This window comes from Pectinophora gossypiella, chromosome 18, assembly GCF_024362695.1.
Source record: "Pectinophora gossypiella chromosome 18, ilPecGoss1.1, whole genome shotgun sequence".
In the NCBI taxonomy this organism is placed as follows: Eukaryota; Metazoa; Arthropoda; class Insecta; order Lepidoptera; family Gelechiidae; genus Pectinophora; species Pectinophora gossypiella.
This window is the reverse complement of record NC_065421.1, coordinates 11,376,811-11,402,434: the sequence shown is the minus strand read 5'-3', so window position 1 is coordinate 11,402,434 and position 25,624 is coordinate 11,376,811. Positions and strand designations below refer to the sequence as shown.

The window sequence follows — 25,624 nt, the reverse complement described above, 5'->3', positions numbered from 1 at the left end:
TTTCTCTTTCTTGTGAATGTAATAATCTGACATTTATCAATGCTGACTGTGATCCTATTACGCGTATAATATTCTATTAAATTGTTTAAGTCTTGTTGTAATAGTTCACAGTCAGCAACGGTGGAGATCTTCATGTAGACTTTTTTATCGTCAGCATATAGAATATGTTTGGCATTCCTGAAGCAACCTGCTATATCGTAAATGTACGCATTGTAAAATAATGGGCCTAAATGCGATCCTTGTGGGACTCCTGAAGGTATGGAAACATAGTCCGACCTGTATCCACCGATCACAACCGCCTGAGAACGATTTGTGAGATAAGAACGAACCCACCGAAGCAAGTCCCCATGTATTCCCAAAACTTCCAGTTTATGAAGCAGAATGTCGTGGTCCACACGGTCAAAGCTTTTATTAAAGATTCTACTGCAGGGGTCTTAAAAGGCCATCTTCTTCTTCTTCTTCCAGTGCCTATCCATTACTGGAAGTTGGACGTCAGCTTAGGGAACTCTTCTCTGTCACAGCTTCTCCACGATTGTAACGGTGGTCCATTCGTGGATGTTCCGCAACCACGACTTCTTGCTACTTCCTCGACGTCTTTTCCCAACAATTTTGCCCATCATAATTAACTGGAGCAGCTGGTATCTTTTATTCCTAAGAACATCTCCCAAATATGCTACTTTCCGTTTTTTGATGATCTGCATGAATTTCCGTGTCATACCGACGCATTGGAGAACCTTCACATTAAAAAGCCAAATTGGTACAATTACTTAATCTAAAAACGCAAAATTGAAATTAGACATAAAACGCAAGTGCGCAATGTGAACATATGTCAAAACAATATTGCTTTTTTAGATGAATTGCAACAATGTGGCATTTTAACCCTCTCAAGAAAACATTGAAAATGTTTTGATCTCAGATTCAAACTTGTAACTGTTTCAAAATCGACGAGTCTGTACCGGGGTTTGAGGGTGTGTTTTGGTTTTCCCCGAAGGGTAAGGCAAAGGGAACTATGCCCATACAGCCATGTCTTACGTTTTTTTTTCTTGATGATTAATGAAATGATGGAAGGTGATGATGATGAATCCTAAGCCCCCACCCTCGGAGTAGACTTCTACTCCGAACCCCAAAAGTCCGCATAAACTTTCGAGTTATGAAGCGGCTTCTTGGCACGAAAATAGGCAGATACACTTTGTTTATGGAACACTCCAATATAATAACACTCGCGAATGTCTTCCGACTAACTTAATGCGATCATTAACCACAAAACACCACTTCGTATTAATTATTTAGATTATTCAATGAAGAAAGCAACTGTCCCGTTCCCGTTTCCCGCCAAAAAGCCAACCGGGGTTTGAACCGGCGCTCCTCGTTGCAAGCCGAAAATAAGGAAATAAGTACTTACTAAAATGAAAGGAGACCGAAAGAACTAAAAAGGTTTTACTTTTTAAAACAGACTCTACGCCAGCCCTAGTGGCAAATGGATTGAATCTTGCCGCCCCGTCATGTGGTCCCACGCTGAGCGCGCCCCGGTGCCGCGTTACGGGGTAGAAATTGAAAGTTACATCCATATTGCTTGTTCGTGCTTTAAGTAAGTACTTGTTTTGTGATTGGTCTCGTTTCACAGTGTAAATCAAACGTAACGGAGAATGAATATGCCTTGTATTAATATTAAATGCCGCTGAAGATTGCCTATATTAAATGTATTAGAAACAAATTGTACTATCTTCACGTGTTATGTGTGATTGTTAAAATTAAAATTAAAACACATAATAACGGGTTCTTACCGCGTTTAAATCAGGGATATGATCAGTCATCCCGTGATCATGGCACTTGCAACAGTGTCGAAATATCGGGAATTTCATATCCCTGATGTGAACGCGGTAAGAACCCATTATTATGTGTTTTAATTATGATATTTAAACCGTAATCGTAGCTAAAATAAATTTAGGTTTGCCTGCAGGAATCGGCACCAATAACCGCGTAAACCTAAAACAATGTTAAAATTAAGTTCAATAAAGTGTATTTGATTTTGATATAAAGACTTATCAACAGTTTCAAGTAGTTGTAACTATTTAACAGATATGTGTGTGTAGGTAATATAAGTAGGTCATGCTAAGCTTCATAATCCAATGTAAGTAATAATGTAAATACCGACGCAATGGAAGAAAGAGGTTGGATGGGCCAAGTGAGCGCAAAACGCGCGCCATACAAGTATGAGCAAAAAGTTTATAAGTATTTCAATTATGCACTCAACTCGTCCGCAAACTTTACGACGCACGGAGCTCCACGATAGTATATTAAAAGGTCGTCTTGTGCACTATAACTCGCAGACCAAAACAACAAATATCGACTATTAAGCTAGGAGATCCCTCCTCATCACAGGAAATCTAATAACCTTAGTATGATCGGCTATTTATCAAAAAAATATTTTTGTATGCAGCAAAATTACAGCCTATCACATACAAGACGATCACATGTATTCTTATTGCCACTAAAGTGGCTATATAGGATTTGAGAAGCAGTAATACTATCGTGTGTTTGCAGGAGTAGTTTCCCCGATACCGACTCCGCCGGCGTGGTCGACGATATCCCTCATTCAGCGGTTATCGCTATCGACCCACTAGGGTCGATTGATTCTTTCAAATATTCTTCCTCTCAGACAATGCCCTGAGCCAAGGTTCGCGCCCAACTGGGCACCCTCAGGCCTGTTGTCTTAAATTTTGTACCGGGTGAGAGCCCTCAGCGCTCTTCATTTGTCCGGCCAAGTAGTTAATCTAAGTCACGTAAAAAAAAGCAGGAGTAGTAGTAAATGCGAGCGGGGTTGAACCGGCGATAGCGGTTCTGTCGGGCAAAATAATTGTATCTTACAATAAATAAGTCTTAAAATCTACTTTATTCACACTTTATTTATGATAACAGTCGCTGATTTTTTTACAACGCAGTCAATAAATCAATTCCTCCAATTCACTAAAGCAATAATTTGTCAACTCTCGCTTGAATACCTCGTATATTTATCTGATCAATTATGATTGAAATGATTGTTGAGTATTGTCCAACTGATGACATAGCCATAGTTAAATGAGAGCAGAGGGTACACTGCATACAAGGGCTATCGAACGTTCAACTTATTCTTTGTAAAAGAGCATTACTTAATCTGTGGTACGAATGTAAAATCGAATGTGGACAAAACTTTTAAGGTGACGAAGAACTTGTACATGAGTACTAAACTGAAAGTACGTTCTATACTGTTTTCTTTATACTGTGGTACAGCCAGCGGCGTGTGCGCAGGTCAGTGTCAAGGGTAAGGTCGATGATCCGCGCTGTATTACAAGGTGTTTATGTAATGAGACGAAAATATGAGCTATTACGAGAATTATAGGCCTTTACGAGCTCGCAAAAAATAAGAAAGAATGTAACAATAAAGTAGAGACAGTTTAAACGAACGGTTTGTTTAATATTTCAGATGTTTGTGAGCGTGTATTTTTAGTTTCGCAACTTGCTAATAAACTGTCTAATAGGTCTTGATAAGTACCAACCCGCAGTGGAGCAGCGTGGTGGAGTATGCTCCATATCCCCTCCGGTTGATTGAGCGGAGACCTGTGCCCAGCAGTGGGACGTATATAGGCTGTTTATGTAAGTAGCTGATAGCAGTACATCCTGCCTGATAAGTTCTGGGTTCTGTTTATGTATGTATGTACTCTCCATTAAACCGTTGTATGCTAACGTATAACGAAGCATGTACAAATAACATCGACACCTTCCACGAAACCCTCACCAACTTCAAATATAAAATTACGAGTATTATATAAATTCATTCAATTTGCTATAATTTTACTTTATATAGTTTTTATCCAATTATGATTTAGCTTCTAGCTTTAAGTTACCTCAAACACGAGTACGTGTTGTTTTATTATTTGTTTAAAATTTTAACTTGAATGTTGTATACGCCTGTAATGGTATCATATACGGTCATTTTCTGTTGAATTTTATTCATGTAATTTTTATGTATATACCGATTAATATATCTAAATATATAAAAGGAGAAACTGACTGACTGACATATCAACGCACAGCCTAAACGGCTAAACGTAGGCACTTGAAATTTTGAAGAGACGTAGCTTAGGTACCGTATAGGTGCACTAAGGAAGGTATTCCCGAAATTCCCACGGGAACGGGAATTAGCGGGAAAATCCTTTTGTTTGAAAAATCTAAACCACTTACGTTAGACGCTTGAAATTTGGCACGCAAGTACCTTAGTAAACTTAAAGCTTAGTTGTAACAGGATATTGCAAAATTCTCACGGGAACGGGAGTTAACGGGAAAAAACTTTTTTATGAAAATATGTAAACTGCATAAGTCAGATGCTTGAAATTTGACATGCACTCGCACATACACAAAGATCTCTCTTTTATAACACGCCACGCGGACGAAGTCGCGGGCAAAAGCTAGTCTTAAATAAATAAATAAATCTCAAAAGAAGTCGACGGATTATAATGAAACTAATTTACAAGACATAATAATTCTATGCCGAATCTGCGACAGTAGCGTTACGGACTTTTTAGTCTTCGTTTTCTAATAACACTGATGAAATTGAATTCAGTGATAAAACAAACCTTAATAAAGTCTCCTTCTTCTTATCGTGTGGGTTGTGAGGTGGAATATCAGCCTCATCAACCCTGGGGTCAGGGTTCTGATTGAGCCGCCAAAGGCCCCTGACATGGCTCATGGTTACATGAATGAATAATCGTTAGATTACTCACTTACATCAATAAATAGTAACCGGGACCAACGGCTTAACGTACTTTCAGACAATCAGGTGATCGGTCTGTACCTAATGTCCTAACCAAACTAGGGATCACAGAGAGATTTTTGTGATATGTCCCCACCGGGATTCTAACCCGGGGCCTTCGGATCCTAAGTACAACGCTCAACCACCGGACCGCAGAGGCCGTTAAGTATTGTAATAAAGTATTGTACTTACATTATGTGTGTAATGGTGTCTAGAGGCTGTCCACGTGATACAGTCACATATGACGACGACCGCGACGAGCAGCGATCTGTAACAACAACAAATAGGTATCATTAGGCGTGTTAAGTGGTTTTCACCTCTTCATTCTTTGGTTGGTAGTTGGTACCTGGCAGGAGCAACAAAGAAAATTTTGTAGAACCTATAGCGCATTATACATTGTTTGAGGTTGACGCGGTTATTGTCATAATTAAAACACATAACACCGGGTTCTTACCGCGTTATATGAGACTCCCATATCCCTGATAATAACGCGGTGAGAACCCGGTATTATGTGTTTTAATTATAGAGTATTGTATACAATGTAATGCAAAAACTATTGCATAAAAAACATATTACTAGAAACGGCATTATCCTTAATCTACCACCAATAAGTTTCAAAAGAAAATTAATGCTAAAAACTCCTACAACAGCAACAATTCAAAAGCATTAGGGACAGAAATGCTTCACACAGTATCTCTCGGCCAAGTACCAAGGTATATGGACAAAATAATATAGCATCACGCCTGTATCCCTAAAGGGGTAAGCAGGGGTGTATAGTATTACACAAACACCTCGCCACCTATAAGTATATAAGGACAGAATCATATCAAAATTAACATTTTTTTTTGACCTGACTTATTGTAGATTTGCCGCAGATGGCATTGCCGGACAAATGGGGAGCGCTGAAGGCTCTCACCCGATACAGCAAAATTAACAGTAAGTACACAAATCTTGTCATATACCTAGAAAATAATAAACGCAATAACTCTTTTTGTAACACCATCACGTTTTCCTAAAGCAACATATATATATTATAATTATGACATTCATGCCGAACTGCGGGCATAGAATAAGGAATAATACTACGTACGCTGCGGGTACGAGAAAGTGTGTTTCCCTGAAGTGTTGTGTACACAGACCATTGATAAGTTCTGATAATCCTTGCTAATGTTCGCGAACAATGTGCACTTCAAATTAATCTTCAGTAATCCGGCACAGTAAAACGGGTCTTCAGTCGGTTCGGACCGCGACTTGTTTTGACTTTGCTCTTGATGTGGATGGAGCAGTGCGAATTGCCCCAGGTCATCTTTTGGAATGAGTGAATTCGGCCTATAGAGTAAAAACTAAATTTAAGTAAATACCCTGGCCTCCGTGGTCCAGTGGTATGAGCGTTCGGCTCAAGATCCGGAGGTCCCGGTTTCAAATCCCGGTGGGGACATATCTCAAAAATCACTTTGTGATCCCTAGTTTGGTTAGGACATTACAGGCCCGAAAGTAAGATGTACGTGCTTCAGAAGACACGTTAACTATTTACTGATGCAAGTTAGTAGTCGTTACATGAGCCATGTCAGGGGCCTTTTGGGGTTAAATAGTAACCCTCACACCAGGGTTGATGGGATTGGTAATCCACCAAACAACCCACACGATAGAAGAAGAAGTAAATACCTAAACCCACTACGGTCTGAATCGACCTATGACAATAAGTTATTTTTGCGACTGTTGGAAGACTGGTGTGAAACGACCCATTCAAAACGAACTCCTACTTGATTTGCACCGCACAGTTCAATCACAGTTCAATCGCTGGCGGTCCCAAACGACTAAGCCCCACGTATAAGGCCATTTCCAGAAAAAAAACTAATCTACAAACAAGTAACAAGATAGCGCAGCCAACTTGCAACTCCATTTGGTATTGGAATCTTAAAATGGGTACTTATGATTATCAGGCTAAACATGAGATTCCCTTTTTGTACATATTGTCTATTACACAAACCATACCAAAAGTGGCAACAACTTCATTTCTGACTACCTACCACCCAAGGAGTCCAATTATAGCCTATTAAATTAGTGCCTTGAGCCCAATATGTGTGTTTAAAATACGTAATTGAAAATTACAAATATATTGTTGTACCTACCACAAACAATGTTTGTACAATGTTTGTATAGGGAAGTATGTATGACTGAAGGAAATAGGCGTGAGTTTATATATGAATGTATGTAATGCATGTATAATAATAAATAATAAAATTTATTTCCACACAAAGACATTTAACCACAATTTTAAAGTTACAAAATTTGTAAGAAGCATTTATTTACTTTTTTAAATAAAGTTATCAACCTCGATCATTAATCATAAAGCCACAATTCCAAGAGAGACGTGTATGATCATTTGATGGGATGTAATGATGCCTACATAATATATGATTTGTGTTTGTTCTATTCTTTTTTTTTGACGTGACTTATTGTAGATTTGCCGTAGATGGCATTAACTACTTGGCCGGACAAATGGGGAGCGCTGAAGGCTCTCACCCGGTACAACGTTTAAGACAACAGCCTGAGGGTGCCCAGTTGGGCGTGAACCTCGGCTCAGGGCGTCGTCTGAGAGGAAATATATTTGAAAGAATTAATCGACCCTAGTGGGTCGATAGCGATAAGCGCTTTTTTTGTTCTATTCGTAGATGCAATAATATCATGTGTTTATTATAAATGGCATTAACTACTTGGTCGAACAAATGGGGTGCACTCACACGGATCTGTAATAAGAAGCGCCAATCAACACGTTGACAATACAATACAAAAACTCTGTCATGTCACAAGAGAAATATTTCGCATAAACCGCACAACGCTCTACATTTGTCCGGCCAAGTAGTTAATGCCGTCTGAAGCAAACCTACAAAAAAGAAGACTTCGAACTGTTAACCTACTTAGAGGTGCTTTATCTAAATTATTCGTAAATTTTTCGTAATCCCTAATTCATATATTTTCTTCATAATTATATTTGCTTATTTTCTTATTTATTGTAAGTAAATCCCGACACTTTTTGTTGGCACGATAGTTATAAGCGTAACTTAGGTACTGGCAGAATATCAGTGTTGCTAAGAGTGGTATTTCTACTATCCTTCGCAACAACATGCTGAGTCAGTCCCTTTTCCCTGGCAGTGTATTTTTGATTTGTATACTTACTTATCTTTATCTTCTCTACTATTGTACTGCACTGTTTTGGGAATAAAGTTATTCTATTCTATTCTATTAAATTATGTACTTACTTAATTAATTAGGTACTTAAGTAACATTATTTTACAATACGTAATAAATGAACGAATGAATACAATACTAGGTGCAAGATAAATTATGAAACTCTGATTACCAAATATAGACAGATCTAAAACTAACGAAAAACATTTTTTTTTTATTTAACTTATTTATGAATTTTAATAAAAAAAAACGTAATAATAAGTGCGACATTTTATCACGTTTTTCTATGACGTCATTGTGTGCTTTCTCATAGAAATTCCATAGTAATTTCGCGTTTTGACGTTTAGTAAAAAGCAACTGATTTGACTAATTGGAAACTAGCCTACTATTACAGGAATTGTGGTCGAAATACTGAAATAGACAATATTGAGAATAGTCAAGAGTTCTCTAAACCGGCGACTACGCATGAAGTCTTTGATGAGAGTGGAGGAAGCGAAAGTTGTGTGTCAGGATCGTTGTAAGAGGAATTCCGTGGTCTCTGCCTATCCTAATGGTCTATAAGCGTGATATTATGTATGTACGTACAGTCATGCGCAATATAATGTACCTACCAACATTAGGAATAAAGTAAGACTTACATTAAGTAAGTGAGACTTACAGTGCAATTTGTCCAAAAAAATCATGTGACATGGTACCAAAATGTATGCATATTGATGCTCATGGTTGTACTTATCTTAAGTCTAATATCCCATTTATATAATTATCTGAAGCCCTATTGGTTATGATCCGTAGCCACTTCATCGCCAGCCCATTAACGTCCCCACTGCTGGGGCACGGGCCTTCCCTATGGATGGATAGGGAGATCGGGCTTCAAACCACTACGCGGGCCCAGTGCGGATTGGTGCTTATTAACGACTGCTAATGCAGCCGGGACCAACGGCTTAACGTGCCTTCCGAAGCACGGAGGAGCTCGAGATGAAAACTTTTTTTTTATGGTCACCCATCCTATGACCGGCCTTTGCGAAAGTTGCTTAACTTCAACAATCGCAGACCGAGCGCGTTTACCGCTGCGCCACCGAGCTCCTCCGTAGCCACTTAGTAACTTATATCCAAGTCGGAACATCGAAACATTTAAATCGTACAGACCGATCTCTTTATCGACAAGATCGCATAACGCTTTAAAAGAACCCAATTACCAGACGTAATGGTATGTAAATAAAAATATAATCGGAACATAATTCCTGAGGTCTTGTTCCACGCCGAAATGTCGATATAACCGGCTGATAAAGGACCCACAGCCTTAACTGTAAATTCAAAGATAATAATCGGTATTAGGACGCGGTCTAAGCCAGAGAACAGGGGAGGGATCAGCATTAAAAACAAGGATTAGACTTACTATATAACTAGTTAACAATAAATAAAATAAGTAGTTCCCTACTCTATTATGATAGCTGTCAGAGTTTTCAAAAAATTCAAAAAAATCTTTACTCAGTAGGTAATATAGTTACACTTTGAATCGTCAATTTTTACATAACGAACGTCTCATCCGCCTAAAACTACTGCAGCTTCTCACAACCTGTATAGCCGGGGAAAAGAAGCTGCAAGAAAAACCTAGGCACAGGGCCCTAGACGTTCTTTATAAAAATAAACATAAAATATTGGTATACAATTAAGTAATTTAGCTGCCTAATGGCCCCGATTCCTGGAGACACCGCCTAATTTTATTTTAAGTTATATCCGTCATTTTCATATCCGTCGAAAAGGAAAGGGACGGATGATTCACAGCTCTTAATTTTAGGAAGAATGAGTAAATGAATGTGTCGGGTTATTGACTGATGTAAAATTTTTAGACGGTTGGTTTAGATTTGTGCTTAAAATTGACGTGTGTTCCATAAATTTTATGCTTGTCGATTACCCGTCCCTTTCCTTTTTGGCGGATAAGAAAATGACAGATAGATATAACATAAAATAAAATTAGATGGTATTTACAGAAATTAGCACCAATATCAGTTCTCAGATAGTTAATCCCATTTCTTAACGTGATAGCTCACCCCGGGCACTTCATACAAACAACCTCGTTTTACACAGACACTACACATTTACGTTAGTTATCTTAAACGCGCGTCTATGTGTGTGACGTCTGACTCTCATTCAAGTCAACTATGTTCTAGTCGTTGTATTATTCCTTATTTCGATAACATTGTAATTTTCGGTAATCGTTAGCAACTTGGCTAAAGCTACGGCTTCCGATTTCCGGTTACTGTCGTAATGAACTTTTATGGCGATGACAGGGAATACACAGCGAAAGTGTATGTATATAAAAATAACGCATTTAACCTTTTTATTCTTGATTTATTGTTGATTTATCTCGACATACTCTATAACATAACTAAGATTTCAAAACACAGCTAAGATTTTATTTTCTTTGCATTTAGACCACAAGATCGTAAGGCGAGGCGTCCCACAGGATATCATCTCATTTACGCTCGTACTTCGTATAGAAGAAAGAGTTAATTATCTGTGGTGACTTGGTACAAAGCACTGAGTGAGTGAGTCAAAGATACCGCTAATGACATGTATCAAAGATACCGCTCTATTAGTGTAATAGAGATTATGGTCATTGTTGAATGAAAGGAATAATTCGTACTTATATAGGGAGTGGGTGTATGTACCATACAGCTCTGCCTACCCCTTCGGGGATACAGGCGTGGTGTTATGTTATGTGTATCCAAAAGGATGCGTCAAAATAAAAGAAACTAGTTACATACATATACATAATGTATATGTATATGTGTGTCGTAGGTTATGCCTAAACATTTTTATTATTATTATTATATTTGTCATTTCCATATCTCGGGACTATGGAGTCCCGGACTTATTATTATTATTATAAATAAACTCACGCCTATTTCCCACCAGGATAAGCAGACACTATGGAATTCCATTTGCTTCGATCCTGACACACTTCTCTTGATTCCTCCACAATTTATCAATCGCTTCATACACACACGCCGGTTCGGAGTAGATCGTACTGAATTTTTCCTAAGGACATCTCCAATTTGTTCAACGTACGTCCTTTTAGGTTTTCCTCTGCCAGCCCTACCACCAACCTTCGCTTTATATCATCATCATCAGCCGTACGACGCCCACTGCTGGGCATAGGCCTCTCCCAAGGATCCCCACGACGATCGGTCCTGCGCTGCCCGCATCCAGCGGCTTCCCGCGACCTTCACCAGATCGTCGGTCCACCTTGTAGCGGGCCTACCCTTCGCTTTATATACTGCTTTCGTAATCCTATTATCCTTCATCCGCTCAACAAAATAAATAAAAAATAAATATAATTAAAATAGTTACAAAAGAGACTTAACTGGGTACATGGCAAATGGCGGCCTTATCGCTTAAAACAAATGTAAATTATAATAATTAGAGCTATACTTAGGCTGTCCTTGTCATACAAAATAAATCTCCTGAGGTCATCTTTGCCATCTCATCTAAATTATTTAAGTAAGTATCCTAGTATGGACCTAGGTCTGAAGCAAGGACCTAGGCCGAATATTCTCGTAGCATGCAAATCTGCACACGATGTGAATTGGAAATGATACCACCAAAATTAAACGTTAAAAAAGAAACCCAAGTTCATTTTGTGTTGTAATTTTACTCAGGAGGTTCCAATGTAAACTAATTTATTTTAGATAACTAGTTAAATTAATTCAACTTTAAATATTGTTGTTACAAAAAAAAGTTTATAAAACCATACAATACCACAAGTACTTATTTTTATAATTGAGTAACTTAACAACAATATAACATAAGCTCACGACTATATCCTAATTGGGTTAGTCAGAGGTACGGTCACGAGTACTAATATGTTTACACTTTGATACCATGTCACATTAACTTTTTTGACAAATTAAACCGTAAGTCTCATTAAATGTCAAATATGATAGTGCGACAGGGTTCTAAAGTGGCTACATGATATTACTCATGACTGTATATCCATCGTAAGATGAACAAAGTACTCACACCTTACCGAGCTTTCTGTTAACCCAACGTGATAGGTAGCCATAATTAAGTAGGTACTTACTTATTAAAATATGAGCTTGTCCGGTTTTCATTATTGTCTAGGGATGAATGCAATCAGAGGAAAATCAATAAGGTAAAATCTTTGTTTTTAAATCCGTAATTAAGACAGAAGCATTTAATATTGGCTTATATGTATCATATAAATTCTGCGTGGGACGTGGCGGTTATAGAACTTGGTGAACGCACTGCCATGCACCTAGACATTTGTATGATGACTTCGAGTGTTAAGTACCTACTAAAATGCAGCGGTTATAACGTCCGGTCATACTTAATTTGTATAAAATGTTGATTGATAATGCTTATTGTAATCCTTTGTACAATAATAGTTAGGTCCTGTTATGATAAACTAAGTATTGTTGACTCCTTATAACATAAACAGCCTATATACGTCCCACTGCTGGGCACAGGCCTCCCCTCAATCAACCGGAAGGGATATGGAGCATACCCCACCACGCTGCTTCACTGCGGGTTGGTGGAGGTGTTTTTACGGCAAATAGCCGGGACCAACGGCATAACGCGCTCTTCGAAGCACGGAATCATTTTAATTTTTCGGACAATCAGGTGATTCAAGCCTGAAAAATCTTTACCAAACAAAGGACAGTCTCACAAAGTGATTTTGACTGATTTTTTTTGTTGACTCTTTATGCTCATTTTAAATTGTTTGACTGTCGGATTCGGAGTAGCAATCTCTTCCAGGCAACCTTTAAATGATTACGGGTACTCTTCAAACGATAGGTACTTTGGTAGGAGGTTTGTGTCTCTATCGGATTTTAAAATAACATCGCATCACGCCTGAACCCCAAAAGGGTAGGCAGAGGTGTATAGTCTGAGTACACCTTCACCTCGCCAGCTATGTTTAAGTCTCTTGTAATAGGGGATACCAATAGACGTTTACCGGACACAGATCTTAGACACCACGTGATATGAATTACCTATAATTCAAACGTGAACATGATGTCGGGCTTAAAATTAAAAAAAAAAAACAAGCGTACAATATTTCAATCTTATACATATCGACAGCATCCATCAATGCTTATGAGTTGGAACTCATAATTATAATTAAGTTTTCTTCATAATAGCGTGTTCCCATGATGCGCTGAGCCATTAAAGCTACGGCTGCACTACGGCCGCTGTGGGTGGCGTATCCACGTATTGTCCGTGGTAATGAGTGTTTGATCCACAGGAAACAGGAGGGTTAAAAGCCACATCGAAGCAATTCATCTACAAAAGCAATATTGCTATTTCACATGTGCGCAATGCACACAGATGTCAAATAGCAATATTGCTTTTGTAGATGAATTGCTTTGATGTGGGCTTTTTAACCTCCCAGGACTGTAGCCAGAAAATCATAAAGACTTCGTTGTCCAGGGAAGCGCTTGAAAGAAATCTACAAGACCCTGTGTAGGAAATCCAAACATCATAATGGTTAATAGCATAATAATCGCAGGCCGAACAGTTCGCACCGGTCACCAATGTAATGACATATATAATACTAAGGTATATCGATGGATGACAGAGATGTGGTCTTCTTCTTCTATCGTGTGGGTTGTGAGGTGGAGTACCAACCTCATCAACCCTAGTGTCAGGGTTACTATTGAGCCGCCAAATGCCCCTGACATGGTTCATGTAACGACTACTTACATACATCAGTAAGCAGTAACCGGCACCAACGGCTTAACGTGCCTTCCGAAGCACGGATCATCTTACTTTTTAGACAATCAGGTGATCAGCCTGTAATGTCTTAACCAAACTAGGGACCAAACTGGGGACAGAGATGTGGTGTAAAAAAGACGATATAGTGACTAAGATTGAGAAGGGAATGTTAGGTTGGTTTGGACACGTAGAGCGGATGAAGGATAATAGAATTGCGAAAGCGGTATATAAAGCGAAAGTTGATGGTAGGGCTGGAAGAGGAAGACCTAGAAGGACTTACATTGGAGATGTTCTTAGAAAAGGTTTAGTACGATCTACTCTAAACCGATGTGCGCGTATGAAGCGATTGATGAATGTGGAAGAAGAGAAGTGTGTCAGGATCAATGCAAATGGAATTCTATAGTCTCTGCTTACTCCAGTGGGAAATAGGCGTGAGTTTATGTATGTGTATGTGAGTATATCGATGAAGATGATGGAGAGCTTGCTGCGCTCCACATATGTCCGGCCAAGTAGTTAATGCCACTGAAAAACCTAGTTTGTCGTCATAAATGATAGCGAAAGAAATCTCGCTTTCGCAAATTTATTGGCAAATTGTATGAGTAAAGAGTCTTACCAACCTATGCAACATCAATAAAACACTACTACAGTGGTTCCCAAAGTTTTTTGGGCTACGGTCCATCTATTTGTTATTTATTTATTTATAAAGTACAGCCACATTACATACATTAAAAGATTTTTACATTTAGAAGGTTACGGTATCGTGCTTTATCCTTTAGGCAGAGAAGACCAGGGTACAAGAAAGAACAATTTGAAAAAGAAAAACAGTCAATTTCCTTAATTAAAGACTTTTTACAACGGAAACGACCAACGACCTCCGTGGTCCAGTGGTTGAGCTTTGGGCTCACGATCCGAAGGTCCTGGGTTCGATTCCCGGTGGGGACATATCACAAAAATTACTTTGTAGCCCCTAGTTTGGTTAGACCATTACAGACTGATCACCCGATTGTCTGAAAGTAAGATGATCCGTGTTTCGGAAGGCACGTTAAGCCGTTGGTCCCGGTTACTACTTACTGATGTAAGTAAGTAGTCGTTACATGAACCATGTCAGGGGCCTTTGGCGGCTAATCAGCCGCCAAAGGCCCCAACCCTGGTGTCAGGGTTACTAATCAGTAACCCTGACACCAGGGTTGATGAGGTTGGTACTCCACCTCACAACCCACACGATAGAAGAAGAACGGAAACATTCCGGGAAACGGTACAATCACTATTCGCGACCCACTGGTAGATTAGGTTACGTTAGGTTACCTACAGTTTAGGAAACCCTGCCTACTTTGGAAGTAGTTATAAAGCTAACACATAAGCTGTAGTTATGCATAGTTTGCGCATTGCATAACCATTATATGATCTGTGGCATAACTTAGGTCTTTTGAAACTTCAGCGAAAGTGGTTAGTGGCATTGTAAGCTAAAGTTACGGTGATTTTGTGCCTGTACATAAGTTAGGTATTTGACTACAGGTTTAATGTAAGAAACCAGACTCTACATTGCTTAACAGACATAAAATGTACAGTGTTTCTTGTCATTTCTTTCCTTCAGCCAACGCCCTTTGAAAAGACGTAGAATCATAAGAATACTTTGTAAATATGAAATAGAAATGGCCTTTGACAAACTACGTATACGGATTAAAGATGCGCGAAATTATAACTTACGACCTTTAGAAAGCCAGGCACCAATAACTTTTAGAAAAATCGAATAAGGAACATATTAATAATTCACAATATTTTAAATCCACCTGCATACATCCCATTAACTGGACACAAGCCTCCTCTCTCTGAACCGAAGAGAGTATGAAGCATATGTACCTCACTAAGTACGGTCACGAGCATTAATATGTACACACTTTGGTACCATGTCACATTAACTTTTTTGTCAAATTGAACTGTAAGTCTCACTAAATGTCAAATATGTTAGTGCGACAGAGTCCTAACGTGGGTACATTATATTGCTCATGACTGTACTGGGCGCTTGACGCAGAACAACCCATCGTTCACGCAGGAATCAAAACAAAACAACAACGAATGAATTAGTTCTGAATTCAAATTCTGATACACGATATTTTTTTTTATTTTCATTTTCTTGACGTGACTTATTGTAGATTTGCCACAGAAGTCATTAAGTAGCTGGCCGGACAAAATTTAAGAGAACAGGCCTTATAGTGCCTAGTTGGGCACGAACCTTGGCTCAGGGCGTCGTCTGAGGGGATAATATTTGAAAGAATTAATCGACCCTAGTGGGTCGAAAGCGGTAAATGAATGAGGGAAATCGTCGACCATACCGGCGGGGTCAGGGTCCTGATTTAATACTAAGTAATTATTGGTACCCGTAGTCAAGTTGGTGGTGTGGTAGTCCACACTATACCAACTCGACTACGGGTTGGCGCTTAGCGCCGAACGACTACAGCCGTTCACACAGGAATTAAAACAACAATGAAGTACTTCGGTGGTATTAATAAACTAATCTCAGCGTTGAGATTGCTCTCAAGACCATGTCAATGTGACTGTTTTTATATAAAAACAGGGACTCGAGCAATCTCAGGTGAGATTAGTTTATTAATACCACCCCTAGATCTGAATTCAAACTTGCTACACGATAAATCTAATTGATGGACATGGAAATAAGCATTCGTTTGCATTCGAAAATGCGTTAATTGCTGTTCCTTTTATGTGTGTGCAATAAAGAATAAGTATTTGATTTGATTTGAAAATAGAACGTATTTTAAAATCTTTTCCGGCACAGGACAAAGCGACAAATTCAACCTTATGTAAATATATTCAGCCCTGACATTCTGTCTGGCTGAGTCAGTGAGACATACCACACCACGGCAATTAATGGTGGCATTGGCAGGAGTTCCGGAGGATGGCAACTCGACACCGCTGTGGTGCGGTCGACCTTCCGGCTGTCAATTAGGAAGGACAAGGGCTGCTTCACTTCACTCCGGGAATGGAATAAATAGCTAATTGTGATGTTGAATCTTATAGAAATCGGTGTCAACTGCATACATATTGTAGGTGGCGCGACCGTGATGACGAGACCATGGTATCCTAGTATGACATGACCCTTATAGTCTCGCCTCTAATCCTGATGGGGTAGGCAAAGTTTATAAGACAACTCCCTTATACGGCTGATATTTTGGCCTTAGATGGATAAATAATGATTCACGGCATAGTGAAAGAAAGAAAGAAGTTGCCTCTCAATTTGAGGTCGCACGTTCGAATCCAGCACAGACCTAAACCAATGACTGTCGAATTTGTTTTCGAATTCATGTTTGGATCATAATTGATTATCACGTGCTCAGCGTTGAAGGAAAAAATCGTGAGGAATCCTACATTCCCGAGAAATGCATTTTTGGAGGTATGTGACCTGTATTGGGCTGGTTTTTCCTTCAGGTTGGGAGGTCAGAAAGGCAGTCGCTTCTGTAAAAAACCGGGGCTGTCAAATCTTCAGGTTAGGTAAGCCGACCCTGTGAAAAACGGGATAATGCTAGGGAGGTGATGATGATTTAGGAAAGAACATTTTCTTTCTATTTATACCTACATGCCGTTGATACCACAAACTACTACTTTATTTAGGCATTAATTAAGAAGCGAGATTATGGTTGACGCGAACGTACCTATATTAATTATTTAAATATTGCCGCCTTAGGTATTTCTTCAAAATCTGTACGTGTACCAAAATAAATAAATAATAAAATAAATAAAGCTTAATAGCAATCAAGTTACGGATAAAAATATTGGACCCTGAACCACAGAATTATTGGATCATATTGCAGTGGTTTCCAGGATTTGAGCCTGGTACATGGCTATATATCGCCCCTTAGTACATGGGACTTAAATCTGGCGAGTAGTGTTTGTATTACCTACGTACTTTTATAAAGAAAACTCAATACACTTTGTATTATCTGATTATTTCACCACTTGGCACTGATTACACTTAGCTAACGACTTGATGGTACTGCTGGCTAACTTCAACTGACCGACTACCTGACCGATTGAAGCTCCCCTCTTTTCGCCCCACCAAAGCCAAAATAAAATGGTCGACTGTGATTGGTCGAGAAATACACCACCCAGGAAACAGTAGAAATTTCTGTGTTGCCATTTTTCAAGAAGACTTTATAAAAAATCCTATTTTGAACTAATAGTTAAATTACTTAATTGTTTTAAATCATGACAGTACAATACACCTCTGCCTACCTCTTCAGGGATATAAGCGTGATGCTATGTAATGTTATTGAAGAATAGAATACTTACCTAACTTCAAACCAATAAATAATAATTCCATTCAACTAATTAATTAATTATTCTTCGCGTGACATAATAATACTTCATCATCACCAGCCCATTAACGTCCCCACTGCTGGGGCACGGGCCTTCCCTATGGATGGATAGGGAGATCGGGCCTTAAACCACCACGCGGGCCCAGTGCGGATTGGTGGCTATTAACGACTGCTAATGCAGCCGGGACCAACGGCTTAACGTGCCTTCCGAAGCACGGAAATAAATAAAAATAAATAATACTTAATAACAATTAAATTGCAATAAATACTTCATTCATACAATAGTCACATTTCCATACATCATGATATCACTTCGCTGTGAAAATGTATCTAATAATAGTGTTGTGTCATAAAATTCATCGAACCTACGACCGTTCTGATCGGCATACTAATGTGGTGCCAATATTGTTAATGATACTATAAACAGATAGTTGAGTATTCTGTGCTAAAAAAATTAGGGTTCGCTGCTTCTTTTTCTTCTATCGCGTGGGTTGTGAGGTTAATTACCAACCTCATCAACCCTGGTGGGTTATTATTGAGCCCCCAAAGGCCCCTGACATAGTTCATGTAACAATTACTCACTTACATCAGTAAATAGTAACTGGGACCAACGGTTTAGCGTGCCCTCCGAAGCACGGATCATCTCACTTTTTGGACAATCAGGTGATCAGCCTGTAACGTCCTAATCGAACTAAGGATTACAAAGTGATTTTTAGGATATGTCCCCACCAGGAGTCGAACCCAGGAACCCCCTGATAGTGAGCCCAAGGGTTCTGTGCTTAAAATAAACCACAAAAAAAATCGAAAACGTCTGACCCAAACGGCACTTTTACAGTCATGAGCAATATCATGTACCCACTTTAGAACCCTGTCGCACTATCATATTTGACATTTAATGAGACTTACGGTTTAATTTGTCAAAAATGTTAATGTAACATGGTTTCAAAGTGTATACATATCAGTACTCGTGACCGTACCAGCAGCTCTTGGCAAGCCGGGACGAGTGTGTTAACCGTTACTAAAATACTTACCTATTAAAATTTAATGACGATAATTCTATATAATTATCACGCATTTTTTCAACATATTATAAGTATGGTTGCACCAATGAGTTCTTAATTTATTTTAAGTGCAGTTAGTTCTAACACAGTTGGCTCGGACCATCACAGACGGCGATACGGCTCACCTATCACGTTGGTCTAACAGAAAGCTCGGTGTGGTGTGGGTACTGAGTTCATCTTGCGATGGATGTACCCCTGACTATTCCTATTGGGATATAGTCGCGAGCTTATGTTATAAGTATGGTGACCAGTGAAAACCAAAATATATTGGAAAATACTGGCATTTATTAGGTTCAATATTTTGCTGATAAAAAAAACAACATTAATTTGAATGACGAATTCATAACGTACTTACTAGCTTATTTATTTGTATTTTACACATTACCTGTCTTGACTTGTTTGGGATCTAATTATATTATTTCCTGTGATAACCGTCTGATATTCAATTTATAATTATAATGTTCTTTTTACATTCGATTAGGGAGTCGTATCATATAACAAAACATTTTTGCATGCTACTTTAAGCAAAATGTGTGAAAATTATACATTTACTACCAAGACCCAAATAACCTAGAAGAAGACCAAAACCTAGAAGGACTTACATTGACCAAATCTTCTCTTCTTCTATCGTGTGGATCGTGAGGTGAAGTACCAACCCCATCAACCCTGGTGTCAGGGTTATTACTGAGCCGCCATAGGCCCCTGAAATGACTCATGTAACGACTACGTACTTACATCAGTAAGTAATAACCGGGACCAACGGCTTAACGTGCATTTTAGGCCAATCAGGTGATCAGCCTGTAATGTCCTAAACAAACTAGGGATCACAAAGTGATTGACCAAATTGGAGATGTCCTTAGAAAAGGTTTAGTTTCGCGATTGTTTAGCGATTTATGAATGTGGAGGAAGCAACAGGTGCCATGATCGAAGCAAATGGAATTCCATAGTCTCTGCTTACCCCGGTGGGAAATGGGAGTGAATTTATTTACTACCACTTATGTAACACATTTAAGCAATAAACGAATATTCTATTCTATTCGTTTTATAAATGGTTCCCTCAAAAACACTTTTTTCAATTTCTTGCAGAACTCTTTTTGTCAAAATTCATATCGCACTTGGCTAGTTTTTTTTTGTTTAATCGAAGTGGGTGGCTGAATGGGTAACGGTACGCAACTTTGTATTGTTATTGCATAGGTTACTGAATTTTGATAAATAAGATGTATGGACTTCTCTGATGGAAATGTATGCCCTTCCTATCTACTTTTAAAGATAAGCCTATTATAGAAAAGCCATATTAGTTCATGCACATTTATATTGACATCCAACATTCATTATTGACTTACATTTGTCTCGATTAACTACCAATTACCAGTATTTATTCAATATGGCTAAATATAATTACGTAGTTCAACCATGACCAATCCTTTTCGCGCGCGATCTTCAATTGTCATCTATACTTGTTTTCTTCTTAAAAATGTCGGCCATTGTGTACTTGTGTTTCTTTATTGTAGGACTGGACCATAGAGTTTTAGCCAAAGGAGAATTTACTTCGTTCGGCGACAACATCCAACATTCATTATACACTTATATGTTTGTTTCGATTAACTACCAATTACCAGTTTATTCAATACGGCTAATATAATTAAATATATCTAGTTCAACCATGACCAATCCTTTTCGTTCCCGATCGTCAACTGTCTTCTTTTCTATTTTCTTTTTAAAAATGTTCGCCATTATGTTTTTTTAAAAGGATTTAGAGTTTTGGCCAAAGGAGTATTTACTTCGTTCGGCGACAACAAGCCACGTCAAAAAAACTTTAACCAACAGTTTCTCGTTACTCTAACCATATAAGGTCAATGTGGGGAAGACCGGCATACTGTTCTAAAATTTGAGTTTGACTAAGTTTATTGAAGAAGATATCATTTGTAGATCAAGTTATATGATCGGGTATGATAAATAATTTACTTGGCTATGTTTATAAGTCTAAATATAAGAGAAAGCGCCGTAATCTTTTGATATACAATCGTTTTTTTTAAAACATGCCAAGTAGACGGTCTTCCAATGCAGTGTGAGGCAAGTCCGTCCACAAAAGAAAAAACGCATTATTAGTAAGAAATCGTAGGCCTAGACATATGAAAATACTTTCAGGCGGTGAACCAGCAATGCCATTCTGATACGTACTTTACCGATTTATGAATAAGGCTTTCATTACACAGATAAATGATTATTTTGTAAAACAAGGCAAGACCGGCATATCTTTGGTGACAGTGGTTGTAAACATTTCGTCATATTGTTTACCCGACTGCGGTGAAGCAAAGAGAGGGTTATGCGCTATGTATGTATGTATGTGTGTATACACGTTTGTTCCCTCCCAACCCCTGAAGCACTTATCAGAGTTAAACAAATGAGGTGTCACTAAAAAGCGTCTTGATTGTCTGGTGGTAGACTATGTGACGTACACATATTACTTAATATTAGGTATAAGTCAGTAAGATTTATAATGTGAACATACACAAACACAAAATATTAACAGAATGGGACACAAAATGCTATCTCACTAGTCTTGCATAAAATACGCTCTGCTGTAATAGTTGACAATGTCTGGATTGAGGCAAGATCGGCATATGACGGACTTCCCTCTCTTAATGTAGACGGTCTTCCCAACTATTATATTTTCTAATTTAAAATTTCACATGGGTATAAATTCTCTTACTTCAGTAGGCCGGAGTAAGATGGTGGCTGAGTTCGAATAGGGACCCAGACCTACGGGGTATAACGTAGAACCCTTGCCCAGGGATACGGGTGACCTCAATGGCTGCAGAGGCGGAGATGGGAGCCATCGGTACGGCAATGCAGGACGGAAGGGGCATGTCACAGGGACTGTAACCTGGAACCTGACAGAGGGCAGCAGTAACTGTCAGTACTATTCAGAGGCAGAGGACAGGAGTCCTAGTATGGCTTTGTAATAGACTACTCTGGGCGCCATCCCACTCGCGTCAGACAGAGTACTGCGGAGCGGAAGGCAAGAGGGAAACCACTGCCCTATTTTTCCCTAAAAAAGTAGCATGGAGAGTATTTTACAGAAATGCTGCACCGACAAGAGCGTGGCTCTTAAATTGATGATGATGATAAATTCTAAATAAAAGCTATATTCCTGCATTCTGTTTAACGAATATATTAATGGATCAATAAATAACCTAAGTGATCAGAAAAACTTCTGAAAATCCTCCGATTTGCCACTTTTTTTGATCAAAAATCCGCCACTGGCTACTGCATTCTGAAGCGCGAAATGGTAAAAAAAGTTGCAGGACCGATATTGTCCATACTAATCATACTAGCGCCGTCTACGGTTTTTAGTTCGGACTGGCTCTTTAGGGACTGTTTTATAGACAGAGACGTAAGGCGCTAGTTATTCAAATTTAGAAGTTATTTGCAATATACGGTCTTTTAGCCCAGACGGTCTTCCCCACATTGACTTGTAAAAGAGTACTTAAGTACTTAATGAATAATTATTTTTCGCCTGGACAACCGAAGTCTGAAGTCTGCGCCGCCGCTGCGCCCGCGCCGGCACGTCTGCAGTGATGGATGGTTATTGCCCAGTATGCATTCTTTATGGCTTGCTGACTCATACTCTAAGTGTATGGCGTGAATTTTGATTTCGTCAACACTATTCGATTGAACTGTCGTTAGACGAGCAAAATTAAATATTTTTGTTGACGATATTGCCTACTTCCCGGGCGTGCCTAAATTTAGAAAACGACTTATTAGTGATGTTGAAGTACTTTAAGTGTAAACTAAGGATACAAATCCCCGTAAATCATTTTTTTCTTCCAATTTAATCTCAAATAAATCAATCAATCAAATATACTTTATAGCACAGAACTAAAATAAAAAAAAAATGTTTGAGCAATTTTGGTTTTGTATCTAGTGTTACAATTATGCCTGTCTAACCTCTTAGGAACACATTGTAATTATCCCCTTGGAGACAGAACACCCACACAGCCACTGTCTGCCGCTGTCACTAATTAATCAAGACAATTGTCTGTTATTAGCACAGTCTGGATTATAAACATTAATCTACACTTAATCTTTGTTGGCACGCCTTTCTTTTTGTGTCATTCAATTTGTTATACTAGATACAGCTGGATTTAAGTAATTGCAAGTTGTCTTAAGACAACCTCTGTACCTGTCCACCCCAATAGCGACTAAGAATATGAGTTTTATAACGACTATTTTTGGACTGGATTTTTCAGAATTTGCATTTTTTACTAAGGTAATTTTTTATTGAATTTTCTCCGACAACATTGACCCTACTACCGGAGTTTCCAAATGTACAAAGACCCATGTGACAATGAATTAATCCTGGATAATCGATTTCGCGTGCGCAATGCCGCGTCATTGCGCCTGCGCCGGTAATCCGCTTACGTGTGACGGAATAACAAGCCTTGGATTAATATTACAATGTGTCGATTTTTGCATTAAGAGGATACATACATACATACATAAACTCACGCCCGTAATCCCTAATGGGGTGGGCAGAGCCACAAGTAATCAAAGACAACTTGCAGCCACTGTTGATACGATGTCGTAAGCTGGATATGATGAACCTTATGGTGATAAGGGATCAGCCTATCGCCCATAACATTAGTCCATCATGTTAGATGACACCATCCCTCTGTCGGTTTTTACGACATGCCCGGGAAGACAAGCAGCTGAACGTTTTCTATGTTTTTTATTTGCTCCCAGAACAGCATAGAAGCAATAAGAGGATGCATTAAGAGGATGACTGTTTAATTTTGTTAAACTGATTTCTGAAGAATATTATGAAGATGAGTGTTATAAATTTAATAGGAAGGTCTGACAGGCAGTCGCTTCTGTAAAACCGGACCTGCCAAATCTTCAGGTTGGGTAAACGGAGCCTGTGAAAAACGGGGTAATGCTAGGGAGATGATGATGATGATGAACAAAAGTGCCGTCAACAACAACACACCGTGAGAAGCATTGCGGCATTATGGGTGGTGGGGATGGTATCCCGACGTGCCGGCAGAGCAGTAGGATGATTGGTGATAACGATGACGAAATACAGGCAAGCAGCAAGCAGGAATATATATAGTTTATTAATAACACTTCACAAACAAATCCAGAATTAGAGAGCACGGCGAGAGCTAAACAGTATAGGAATATATTTATGTTGATCTTATGAAGGTTGGGGATGCAATGAGTCTGAATGAGAATTTCGTAATTTAAATTGATTGACGGTCAGAACGAAAGGCCAGTATATGCAGAGTTTGTACTCTGCTACAGCATCGCCAACACCTAGATGCCCACAGCCCTCGTAGAATGACTAGAATGACAGCAGGACAAATATACAGTACATCGCCTAGCGTGATAGAGATGAGAGATATATCACTAATAGTTAAGGGATACCTATAACCTCACGAAACAATTGGAGGATACATAAAAACCCGATGGTATCAAATAAAAATGATTAAAAACTAACTCTGTTGCGTAGTTTTTCACTTTTTGTGCAATCAATACAAAGCTTCAAGAAGATTTACCAAATACTATAAGTACTTATTTCCAAATCAAATAATTAATTGCATTGCATTGTCGCAAGAATAAAAGCACCTACGTTTAAATACACCCACTACAGTATGAACATAAAACAAAACTATGTTACCTAAATTGTTGCGAGATAGTCTGAAATAAAATATCGATTGAGAACACTTTGAAAGTGAAAACAAACAATCGACTAGATCTGTGAACCACCCACTGCTTATTTGCTTTTTCAACACATCGATCTTTCAGTGAAACATCATGAATTGGAGCATAGATATAAATTAAGATACCATGTCAGGGGCCTTTGGCGGCTCAATAATAACCCTGACACCAGGGTTGATGAGGTTGGTAATTCACCTCACAGCCCACACGATAGAAGAAGATTAGTTGTGTTTTCCAAGAAGGGTCACAGTTAAACATATCTGTAACTTTACTTCACAATACTTGCTGGGCACAGAGGCCTTAGCCAAGCTGCAAACGAGTATGACAATGGACAGTAATAGTGGTGAAAATGTATGGAATTCACATAAGGTGATGTAAGGTAAAATGAGAAGACATTGTTAATCGCCTACATTTTTAACTGTCGATTGTCATGATCACTAACTGCATGATTAATAAGCGTTACTTAATATACTGTGTGCCAATATGCGTCTTTTATATTATCTTATCTTTGGTTTTGGCCTAAATTATGACCTTTTTTTATTACACCCAGGCATAATTACATCTTCCACCCATTACTATTCTATTAAAAATAAAGAAAAGCAATATACCTACGTAAGAACATAATCCTATAAGTACAGTTTACATAATTATATTTTTATATACTTAAGCTTTTGCCATTAAGGCCCTGCGCAGACGACAGACTATCCGTGACGCACTTTTTAGTCTGTGAAAATATAACCTATGCAATTATATAAAGTAACGCACACGACGCGCAAAAAGTCCGGCGCGTTACT

The 25,624-nt window shown here is 38.7% G+C and overlaps 1 protein-coding gene across 2 annotated transcripts in view; it reads right to left on the bottom strand.

Annotated features, from left to right (window-relative positions):
• LOC126375191 (papilin) overlaps positions 1 to 25,624 on the bottom strand; it is a 146,680-nt gene that overhangs the window by 40,062 nt on the left and 80,994 nt on the right. For both annotated transcript variants that reach the window (XM_050022061.1, XM_050022062.1), the window contains exon 2: positions 4,982 to 5,057. In XM_050022061.1, the coding sequence (XP_049878018.1) occupies positions 4,982 to 5,057 (76 nt within the window). The remainder of the gene's footprint in view (positions 1 to 4,981; positions 5,058 to 25,624) is intronic.